This window comes from Cryptomeria japonica, chromosome 6, assembly GCF_030272615.1.
Source record: "Cryptomeria japonica chromosome 6, Sugi_1.0, whole genome shotgun sequence".
NCBI classification, from domain to species: Eukaryota; Viridiplantae; Streptophyta; class Pinopsida; order Cupressales; family Cupressaceae; genus Cryptomeria; species Cryptomeria japonica.
In genome coordinates this window covers 1524267-1535399 of record NC_081410.1, presented here as the reverse complement: position 1 = coordinate 1535399, position 11133 = coordinate 1524267, and the positions used below count along the sequence as shown (strand labels likewise).

At 35.2% G+C, this 11133-nt stretch overlaps 1 protein-coding gene across 1 annotated transcript; it reads left to right on the top strand.

Moving 5' to 3' along the window:
• Positions 1–5164: 5164 nt before the first annotated feature.
• On the top strand, positions 5165–10828 carry LOC131029394 (pentatricopeptide repeat-containing protein At5g11310, mitochondrial). Its single transcript, XM_057959859.2, has 2 exons — positions 5165–5682; positions 9257–10828. The coding sequence occupies exons 1-2, from the start codon at positions 5323–5325 to the stop codon at positions 10583–10585; spliced, it is 1689 nt and encodes a 562-aa protein (XP_057815842.2). The 5' UTR covers positions 5165–5322; the 3' UTR covers positions 10586–10828.
• The last annotated feature ends 305 nt before the right edge of the window (positions 10829–11133 follow it).

The window sequence follows — 11133 nt, the reverse complement described above, 5'->3', positions numbered from 1 at the left end:
AAGAGAGATAAAGGAGGTAATAGAGAGAAGAAGAGAGTGGGGAGAGATAGAGATAGAGATAGGGAGGGAGAAACAAGGAGTGTGTGTGAAAATGTGAGACATGTTGATATGGAGGTGGGGATGAGTAACAAGGAGTGTGTGAGCAAGAAAGAGAGAGATAAACAAATGACAAAGAAATAAAGAGATATGGAAAGGAGTGACACCGATAGATGGGGAGAGAGGGAGAGATAGAGAGAGATAAATATAGAAAGAGGGAGTGATAGAGAGTGACAAATGTGGAGATGGACATGAAGATAAATTAAATATATTATATAAATAAAAATAAAAATTCAAAACATAACTTTCTACAATTAATTAAAGTTTTAATAAGATAAATAGTTATAAATTAATTTTATTCTAATGACTTTTAATTATTATTTGTAATTTCATAAAAGACATAAATAATTAAAAATAAATTTCAAACATTGATCTAAATTAAAAATTAAAATAGAATAAACTAAGTGCAAAGTCAAAATATATCAAAATCCAAATATTAATAAAAATAATAATTTTAAAAGGGGATCATCCTATGGTGAGATGGTTAGATGGTTGCATTGTTAATGGTGAAACAAATCAATAAGGTGGAGAAGCTTCCAAGCCACCATTTTAACATTAGTTGAGACCATAGGCTTCCAAATACAATTCTTGAGTTTAGATCAAAGCTTATTTGAAAACTAACACTATTGATTAACTTTGAGTCAAGGGACAACACAAATCTAAGAGGAAAAAAATTATAGATTTGTGAAAACTAATACCAATCTTTTAAAAAAATCGAAGGTGAGATTGGAGATAGTTTGATGAGAAAATGGAGTGGAACAAGGGAACATACAAGGCTATGCACTTGTTTGTCTTTAGGAGAAATATTGACGGGGATTATAAGATGATCCCAAGAACACCATTTATAGGTGGTGAAGGCCCAAGTTTCTTTGAGCAAAGAAATACCTCCTTCAAAGTTCTAAAGGCTTGAGAAGGAAAGGCTATGTATAACTAAGGGTTTATTGTCAACTTGAACATATCTATTCGACCAAAGGTTGAGTCCAAACCAAAACTTATTGGAAAAAACATAGTATCACTTGACATTAAATTGAGAGACAACGAAAAACTTCAAAAGTAATGATAAATAGACTTGATTGACAATGAAAAGGGGAAATGCTTAGATAAAAGTGTTGGCATGTGGTGACTGATCATGCTACTAGAATTAAATTTGGGTGACTTTGTTAGTCAATTTTCCCTCCCAAATCAATTAACAAGGGATTGTAGGGGGGCATTATTTAATAAAGGAATCAACTATTATTTTGGTGTGTAAATTGATATTTGTAAACTGCCAAAAAGGCTTGATAAATAAATCGATGTGAAATGTGAACTAGTTATTAGATTGTAAGTTGCTCTTTGTTGGATAATAAAAAGAAAGTGGATGACTATTTCTTTGTGGATGTAGTCAACATTGGGTGAACTACATTAATTTGTGTGTTATTGTGAATTGTTATTTTTATCTCTTTTATTCTGCATTATAGTTAATATTATTTATTGCTTTGGTCTACATAAACCCTAACAACTGGTATCAAAGTCGTGTATTTCAATCATTTGGGAAGAGATTTTCATATTCGAGTGACAACAATGGAGGAAGAAGGCAAGTTTAAAGTTGAAAATTTTAACAACCAAAACTATCAATGGAAGATGCAAATGGAAGATTATCTATATCAGAAAGATCTTTTCTTACGATTGAGTGGAAAGTCAAAAATCCAATAAATATGACATATCTAAAATAGGAGATTCTTGATATGAAGGCACTAAGAACAATACAATTATGCCTCAAAACATTGGTGACATTCAACATATCAAAAGAAAGAATAAGGGTAGACCTAATGTTGACAATAAACAAACTATATGAAAAACCCTTAGCTTCCAACTATTGGAGCACCCAGGAGAACAACTTGAAAACCAAAAGAAACCTTTACACAACAAAGAGAAGAAAAACTCATGATGTTATTTCACCAAATAAAAATGAGATTGAGATGATTACAAATGTACAAACACCATGTATAAATAACAGGTCCAAAACAAGGTATGAGCCAACAACTAGCTAACTACTTGCATCAAATATTAAATGCACTAAAACATTATTAAATAATGTGATATGTTGGCTACCTAAGTAAAATTAAGTAAATGTGAGTAGAATAGAACCACTTTCACACCAAAACCAATAAGGTATTTCTTATGAAATGTTTATTTAATATGAAGATGTATGAATGTGGGTCTGTTATTGATCATTTGAATGAGTTTAACATAGTCACTAGTCAGTTAAGTTTTATAAAAGTGACCTTTAATGGTGAGGTTAGGGCTCTCTTGATTTTGTGCTCTTTGTTAGAAAGTTGAAATATCTTGGTCATGGTTGTAACTAAGGCGGCCTCTAGTTCAAACACTTTAAAGTTTAATGATGTTGTTGGTGTAATCCTTAGCGAGGAAGTGCAATGGAAAAGCACAAGTGAGACATTAGATAATGCTTTGACTATGGAGAATAGGAGAAGACAAGAGCAGAGAGGAAAGAGCCCAACAAATTATGGGAAATCTAAGAAGGGTAGATCCAAATCTAGAGTAAGACTCAAATGTTGGCTTTATGGGAAGAATGGACACCTCAAATTGTTGGTCTTGAAAGGGAAAACAATGATATGGACAATAAGAAAATGACAAGGAAGCAAATGTAGCAAGTGGTGTGTTGCAAGGTGCTTTAATTATTTTTTTCAATAATATTACTAATTCTTGGGTGTTAGACTCAAGGACTTCATTTAATTCCACACAACATAGGAAATATTTTCTAGAATATGTTCAAGGTGATTTTGGAGGGTTTATTGGGATGATGATGAACCATGCAAAATTGTTGGAAAGGGTAAGATTATTGGTAAAATTACCAAATGGAAATCAATGGTTGTATGGCATGTCCATATTTTGTGAAGAAATCTAATTTTAGCATGACAACTAGGAAATGAAGGTTGTATAGTTACATGTATAGACAATTTGTGGAAGGTCACTAAAGCTTCATTGATAATAAGAAAAGGAGAAAAAGTAGGTACATTGTATTTATGTATTGGTAGTTCTAATTTTTCTAATTCCTTAGCTTCCATAAGAATAGATATAATATTATGCCACCATACAATTGGACACATGAGTGATAAGGGGATGATAATTCTCCATTGAAGGAATTTATTAGTAGGTTTGAAGTAGGTTGATTTGAATATTTGTGAAAATTGAGTTTATAAAAAGAAAAAGAGGGTCAAATTTATTAGAGTTGGGAAGGAAGAGAGGAGTGAAAAATTAGAACTTCTACATTTAGATTTATGGGGATCGGCTCAAGTATCATCTCTTGGTGGCTATTATTACTATGTTACTTTTATTGATGCTGCAATTAGAAAAACTTGGGTTTATTTCATTCCCATAAACCTTGATGTATTTGACACTTTTAAGCAATGGAAAGGTATAGTTGAGAATGAGATAAAAAATAAGTTGAGCTGTCTCAAATCAAATAATGGAGGTGAATATTACAACAAAGAATTGGTAATTACTATTCATACCATGGGATTCGTAGACAAAAGACAATTCTTGGAACACTACAAGAAAATGGACTGTCTGAAAGGATGAATGGAACATTCATGGACCACATAAGGAGTATAAGCTTGCATGCCAAATCGTCATTACAATTTCAGGTAGATGTTGTGGATACTTCTATTTACTTAATAAATAGAGGCCTTCAAGTTCCTTAGATGATAGTATTCTAGAGGAGACATGGATGGGTAAAATTGTAAAGTACTAATTCATGAAAACTTTTGGTTGTGAAGCATTTGCTCATATTGACATAACAAATAGAACAAAGTTTGAGGTAAAATCCAAGAAGTGAACTTTTATTGGAAATGAAGTTAATGATTTTGGTTATCATTTATGTGATTACGAGAATAACAAAATCATTAGGAGTAGAGATGCCATATTCAACGAGAAGGTCATGTACAATGATCAATTGCAGGACAAGAAGCAAGGAAAGAAAAACACAATATATAGAATGCTTGATGAATCCTAGATTTTATAGTTTCAAAGGTGTTGTTGTTGCTTTGCAAAATTTTAAGGTATTTCACGCTTGTCAAAATAAAAATTGTTAGGTCTTATAAACCCTAGACCCTTGCATCCTTCGCACTTGCAAAATCTTTTATTTTGTTGTTGACCTACATAGTTAGGTTACTGATCTTTAAGTTACTACTTAAGTCTACCATTGTCATAGGGTGACCGACCCCATCCCTAACACATTGCCCATAGACTGGGATGCCATTAATTAATTTTTAAGATTTTATCCAAATGGGATATCCTTTTTCCTACAAGCACATTTTTTACAATATTACTCTATTAAACAATTTTGATTCGATGTAAGACTTGAAAGTTGTACAACATGCCTTGTCCAAAGTCCTGACAATAATAGATTTGACTTGAAATTAACTCGCATCAATCTTGTAATGTTTGAATTTGAGTAGGAATTGGTGGTATTTGAATAGGCACCTTTGAAGAATATATTGAATTGTGAAAGTTGTGTTCTCCTTAGAACCATAATTAAATCTATTCAGTGATTTTGGAATGAGGAATGAGGATAACAAAAAAATGTGCATTGGACCTAGGATGATGTATATTGATGTAATGCTTTGATAATATTGTTGTAAAAATCTCACAAATGCTCTATGTCAATTCTTTGATAACCATTGTAGATGATTTCAAAATGAATGTCTTTAAATACAAGAATATTACACTCATCAACACAAACATGTGTTGTGTTGGCTCACAACTACTAACATGAGAATTGTCACTAAAATTTAAATTAAATTTAAAACTTTACAACTCAAATTTTTAACTTGAAAATGTGTGCTCACAAATTTGATTTAAAGTAATGAATAAAAAATTAATATTTAAGAACAAATAATAATGAAATTTAAATATAATGATATTTAAAATTAAATTCCCTTAAAAATATAATACTTATAAACCAATCATTGTATTAAAAACACACTAATCAGAACAGAACAAATTCAAAACCTTAAAAAACAAGAGACGATAGGCTATTAACCCAAAGTGTTTGTTCTAACATAAAATATAAACGAACAAGTATGCCAGTAAAACTAACTGTTAAAGTGTTCACGGTTATTACCTGAAAACCCCACAGAAGAGAATTCCTTTTGTGGCCCAGTATGTCCAGCAGACTTCATGTTATATACATGGTCTGTATAAAACATTTCTTTTTGCTAGAAAATAATGGCTGCCTTTGTCAATTGCAAACGTCTCATTATGTCGAGGAGGAATTTGTGTACATGGAATTTGCCTAAAAGATCAACCCCTGTTGCAAAAGTTTCAGATTCCATACCAGAATTGGGAAGTGCAGATGAAACAAATCAAATGCCATGTATTAGTCAAGAAGAAGAAGAAGAAGAAGAAGAAGAAGAAAGTGTTGTGGAAAGGATAAGCAGAATTATAAGAAATAATGGAGAGGACATGGAAAGTGTTTTGGAGAATAGTGGAGTAAAAATATCTTCAAAAGTGATGGAGAAGCTTCTGCACAGGGCTAACTACTCGTGGAAGCCTATTTTCAGGTGCTTCACATGGGCAGGCCGTCAGGTGGGTTTTTTTCTCTTTAAATTTGTTTTTTCAAGTAAAAAATTAAATAAATTTGAGGCCTGTAAACTTTATTACGGAATCACATGCTAAATTTTGAGGGTTTTGAATGCCGAGGGTTGGGGTTGCCTGATATTATTTAATGATATAAAAAGAATCATCTTGTGATATTATTTTACCTTTTTATCCAATCTGTAGTGACCTCAGAAGTAGCAGCTAAAGTTTTAATGCTTGATTATCTTTAAGGGAAAACTTGAAAAATTGAAATGCTCAACAGCAATAATTTGGTTGTTTTAAAGTGTTTAGAAAATTTACCGACCATTTTAATAAAGATAGAAGTACTACAAAATCAGCGTTGCCAGCAGTTGGCAATGGATGCTGGTATGGGGCATAGGGACCGATACAAGTATGTCATTAATAAATGGGAGACGGGTGGTGGGAGGCGCAGAAAGTGAAAAAATGTATATTTGAATGTAATGCAAAATTTGCAGAAAAGAAGTACCACATATCAAGCTCAAACAACTTCAGAAAGACATATAATGTATAAACATTGAAAATTTTAGTCTCTACAGATAAGATTAGGACCTGGGGATTAGTCTATTGCGGTTAGCTTATAGTGATAGTCGCCACCCATGCATATTTTAATTCTTTTTTCCAAAAATTTGAAACCTAAAATAGAAGATTGCAATTGAAGTTAGGAGGCTGCAAGGGATTGTTGGAATACTCGGAACAAAATCTCCTGTATTTTGATATACCTAGCTACCAGAGACGCATTTCAGGGTTCCGGAGGTCTCTTTCCTGATAACATTGGCTAAAATAGTCTTTTAATTGGCTTTATTGCTGATTTTTATATTTTTATTTTGATTGATAATAAGAGTTTTAGTATTAATGAAAATAGAAAGTTTACATCTTCCAAGAAGAAACAGTTACCAACATAAAACCACCCATCAAAAAACAACCCAAACCACCCTACCCTGCCAAAACTACCAGCCCAAACCTCCTGTACAAACCACCAACCCAAAAATTTAAACAGTTTCTTCGAGCACAAAAAGCTCGCTGCACCAGACCGATAATGGGCAAATTCGCTACAACAGATACAAATGTCTTGAGCAAAAAAAAAACACAAAACAAGGGATGAATCCCTCAAAACAAGACAGAACCAGGATTGGAAACATTTCAATGAGAGCTACCTGGGGAGATTGCCAGGGTATGTTTGCCATCTGCCTTTCGCTTCCTCGGCCGCAAACGTCTGCCTAACATTGCTCTCTCCTCCTCAATGGCCTGTTGCAGCATTGCCTCGACCTCCAACAGTTGCACAAGCACTTTCAGGGCTTCTTGCCTCTGCTCTGTACCATGCCTTTGTGCCATCTTCCTGCCATCTCACAAATGGGATGTAATTCCCCTCAACCACATGGTGAAAGTTCTCAATTCCTTCACACACGTCAAAACCCATGCCAGGAACCGCCCATTCCAGTAACGACTCCATACCCAAACGGTATTCCTCAGGGACAAAGGCTTCCATCACCCTTCTAACCGGTTCCGTAGAATTTTCCAGGTCCAGACCCCACGCCAGAATGAGCGAATATACATCCATATTGGTTTTGTACCTATGGCTCACAACACCAATGTCCTCACCCAGAATAATCTGTACACTCTTCACCAATCGTTCATCATTAAACAAAAACATTCGCCTCAAACGCCTTTCAGATACAGGACCAAGAAATGGGCTCAATTGTTTCCTTGCTTTCAAGGTGAAGTTTGCCTCCATTGTACCCAGTTTCCACTGTATCACCACCTTCACCCACGTTTACCAGAGATCAACTCTGCACTAAACTTTTGCAGAAACGAGAGAACACTTTTCTGGAAGCTGCTTCCAAAGTTAAGCACAAAGGATGAAATCAAACATTCCTCATAAATGTAGTGTCCCATCCCCACCCGCTGCCCTTACAAGCAGGATCTGCAGAGATACACAAGCTTTCCAATGCTAAGAATAAATGCAGGCACATTAATGGCTCCTTCCATGCCAGGGGGGAACTTAATTATCCACTTCCAACGATAACTGAAGTCCTTGTACTAGGTTGGCCAAAGAACAACCTCATTGGCACTACCCCACCATCGGGTTACAAAAGGGTTCAACTCACACGCCACATTGGACAAAAGGTTCGCCACCCCATTCCTTGCCCTTTTAATATGTGAAATAGGAAAATCTTGAAAAGAACGTAACTTTGAGCAGATGACTGAAATGAATTTACTAATACGCCAACAAGCAGAGGAACCCTTCGAAATTGCATCCACCACAATTTCGGAATCTCCTTCTAAATGAATCTTCGGAATGTTAAGATTGCTAGCCAACTCCACCGCAAGCAAAGCTGCGTGTGCCTCCGCCTCATTATTAGTGCCATCCCGCAACCTTTGAGCTCCTTTAATTAACACTCTGCCTTCCGCATCACAAGCCACACATCCTGCACCTGAGGTTCCTGGATTGCCTCTCGAAGCTCCATCAAAATTTACTTTAACCCACCCTTGTTTCGGCTTGACCCACACACTGTCCAAGCCCACACCATCATTAAGATTAACCCTAGAAAGCCTATGAGCGGGCTGGCTTTAATCCTGGTTTAAGAGCAATTGTTTAGCTAAATTTTGTAAAACTGCTGGTAAAAAAAATTACCTTTAGGGTTTTAATATTTTTTTGATACATTTTTATCTTAGTGTTTAGGTTGAATTGTCCACAATGGGATACTGTAGAAGATTTTTCTGGAGTTGACCGCATCATGAATTTTTTTAATCCTGTTCTCTTCATATTATAATCTATGCAAAAGCCAACTTTTATCCAATGAGACTACATAATGCCATTACATAAAAATTATTATGGCACATTATTTTTGCCTTGGGAGTTAAGCTCAGAGGGTTTCGAACTTGTCAGTCTTTGTTGCATATTTACTTTCCTGCTACTAGCTCATAGCTCTGTGGATACAGGTTGGGAAAATATAAGGAAGATATGTTATTTTGGGATCATAGATTAAAACGCTATGCAACAAAACAAAGGGTGGAAAGACATCACACATCCTGGGTTATGCAACCTGAAAAAGCAACAGTATTATATCAAATTTAACCGACCCGAGTTCCAAATTTTAAAATATTTTTTAAGCTAATTCATAATCTAAAATATTTGGTAATTTTTATTTATTTATTATACAAACAGTTGATTAGTTCTGAAAGGATGAAAAAATCCGCCATTGTTTGGTTCTGAGATTTCTGTGTGAAGTTTAAATAACCACTGAGGATGATCTTAATTTGAAATATAATTTAAGGCTCAGTTCCAAATGGAGAATATGTTTTTGATAGTCCAAATATTAAGATCTCATGTGTTTAAGAAATGTTTCAGCAGGCGATATGAAAATCTATAAGCATTTGTCGATTTCCTTGATCTGTTAAACATCCCATGCAAAAGTTTGAAAATTCTCAATTTTTATTCCAAGTAAAAATTATAGAAATTGAGGAAATTATCTGGCAATTTTTTTTTTAAAATACAAAAGTAAAATCATATTGTAAAAATATATCTTTTTTGTACTGCTAGGTTGGTTTCCAGCACACTTCCTATACTTATAATTTGATGATAAATATCATGACCAAGATGCGCAAGTTCGAATCTGCCTTGGTTTTGATTGACCAGATGCAAGAGCAAGGACTAGTTACGACCCAAACATTTGCTATTTTAATGAGAAGGTATGCCAGGGCTGGAATGGTCAAAGATGCCCTGTGTACTTTTGAGACAGTGGAAAAGTTTGGCTTCAAACCCAACTTGGAATTGTTCAATACTCTGCTAGATGCTCTTTCCAAGGAAGGGAAAGTGGGTCCTGCCACATTGCTTTTTGAGGAGAGGAGATCCGAGTTGGAAGCTTCCACGGTAACCTACAATATTCTCATTAATGGGTGGTGTAGAATCAGGAGACTTGAAGAGGCACAAAAACTTTTTGATCAAATGGTAACCCTCAGTATTCCTCCGAGTGTTGTGACATATAGTACTCTTATTGATGGCTACTGTAAGACAGGGAGGATTGAAGATGCTCTTAAATTGCTGGAAACCATGAAGGGAAAGGGTTCTAACCCTAATGTTATCACATACAACTCTATTGTTGATGCCCTCGCAGAAGCTGGGAGGCCCCAAGATGCACATTTGATGTTGGATGAAATGGATGCATCTGGCTGCAGGCCAAATATTTCAACATATAACTCTCTGGTGAAGGGACTGTGCAAGCAGGAGAACCTGTCTGCTGCAAGTAAAGTACTTCAAATGATGATGGAAAGAGGCTGCCTTCCCACTGTGACAACATATAATTATTTCTTTAGATTTTTCTCCAATCATGGAAGAGTCAATGAGGGTATGAATCTTTACATGAAAATGTTATCGTCTGGTTATGTTCTGGACCAGCTTACTTATCAATTGTTGATAAAGATGCTGTGCGAGAGGGGTCGAGTGGAGTTGGCATTGCAGGTTAAGAAGGATATGGAGACTAGAGGCTGTGATCCTGATCTTGCGACTTGCACGATGGTGATTCATCAGCTCTGCCGGTCAAACAAGCTAAATGAAGCTTATGAACACTTTGATAAGATGGTCCGGAGGGGCATTTCACCACAATATGTTACATATGAAATGCTTATGAACAGGTTGAAGAAATCATTTCAGTCTGATAAATGTCAATCGCTTTCAGAGATGATGGCAGCAACTCCACATTCTAAGCTATTACCAAATACCTACAACGGGAACAATGCACAAGATATTCACACAAAGAAAATAATAAGCAAAGCACAAGAAATATCTCAAAAATTGTTGACCAGGGAAGAATCTAAGAAGCATCCCAGAGTGGCCAAGCCAAACACTTACAAGAAGCATTCTCTCATTTGATGGTGGTAATTTATTTGTCCAAATTAGTTACCCCATACATACAATAGAGACAAGACAAACACACAAAAAAATGAAACCTAAGAACAGCTCATAGAGATTGATCACTAGAGGAAATTGTTAGAAGCTTCAAAAGCAGCCGGCACAAGCACTTTCAGGATCATGAGGAGCACTTAGTCAAAAAAGATTGAAATTAGCGCACACTTAATCCAAATTCCAAACCTGAAGCCGAAGCTCCATACAAAGGCAAGTTGCTGTGCTGACTTTTCTCGAAACATTCCAATTTATGATATTTTTTCCTATTGACTTTCAAGCGCATGCCAACTTAGATAGCATAAAGATATATGTTTTAAAATACAGCTATTCCAAGTTGTTTTACTATTTATTTGTGTCCTCTTCAGTAAGAAGTAGGTGTGTCTAGGCAAGTTCTGTTTGCAGAAGGAATGACATTGTTCAGTTGCAAACACAATTAATGGTATATCCTTTCTAATGAAAACTCTTGATGGATAGGTTCAGATTGGGATACCAAAGAAAGATCACTTTCGAACAGT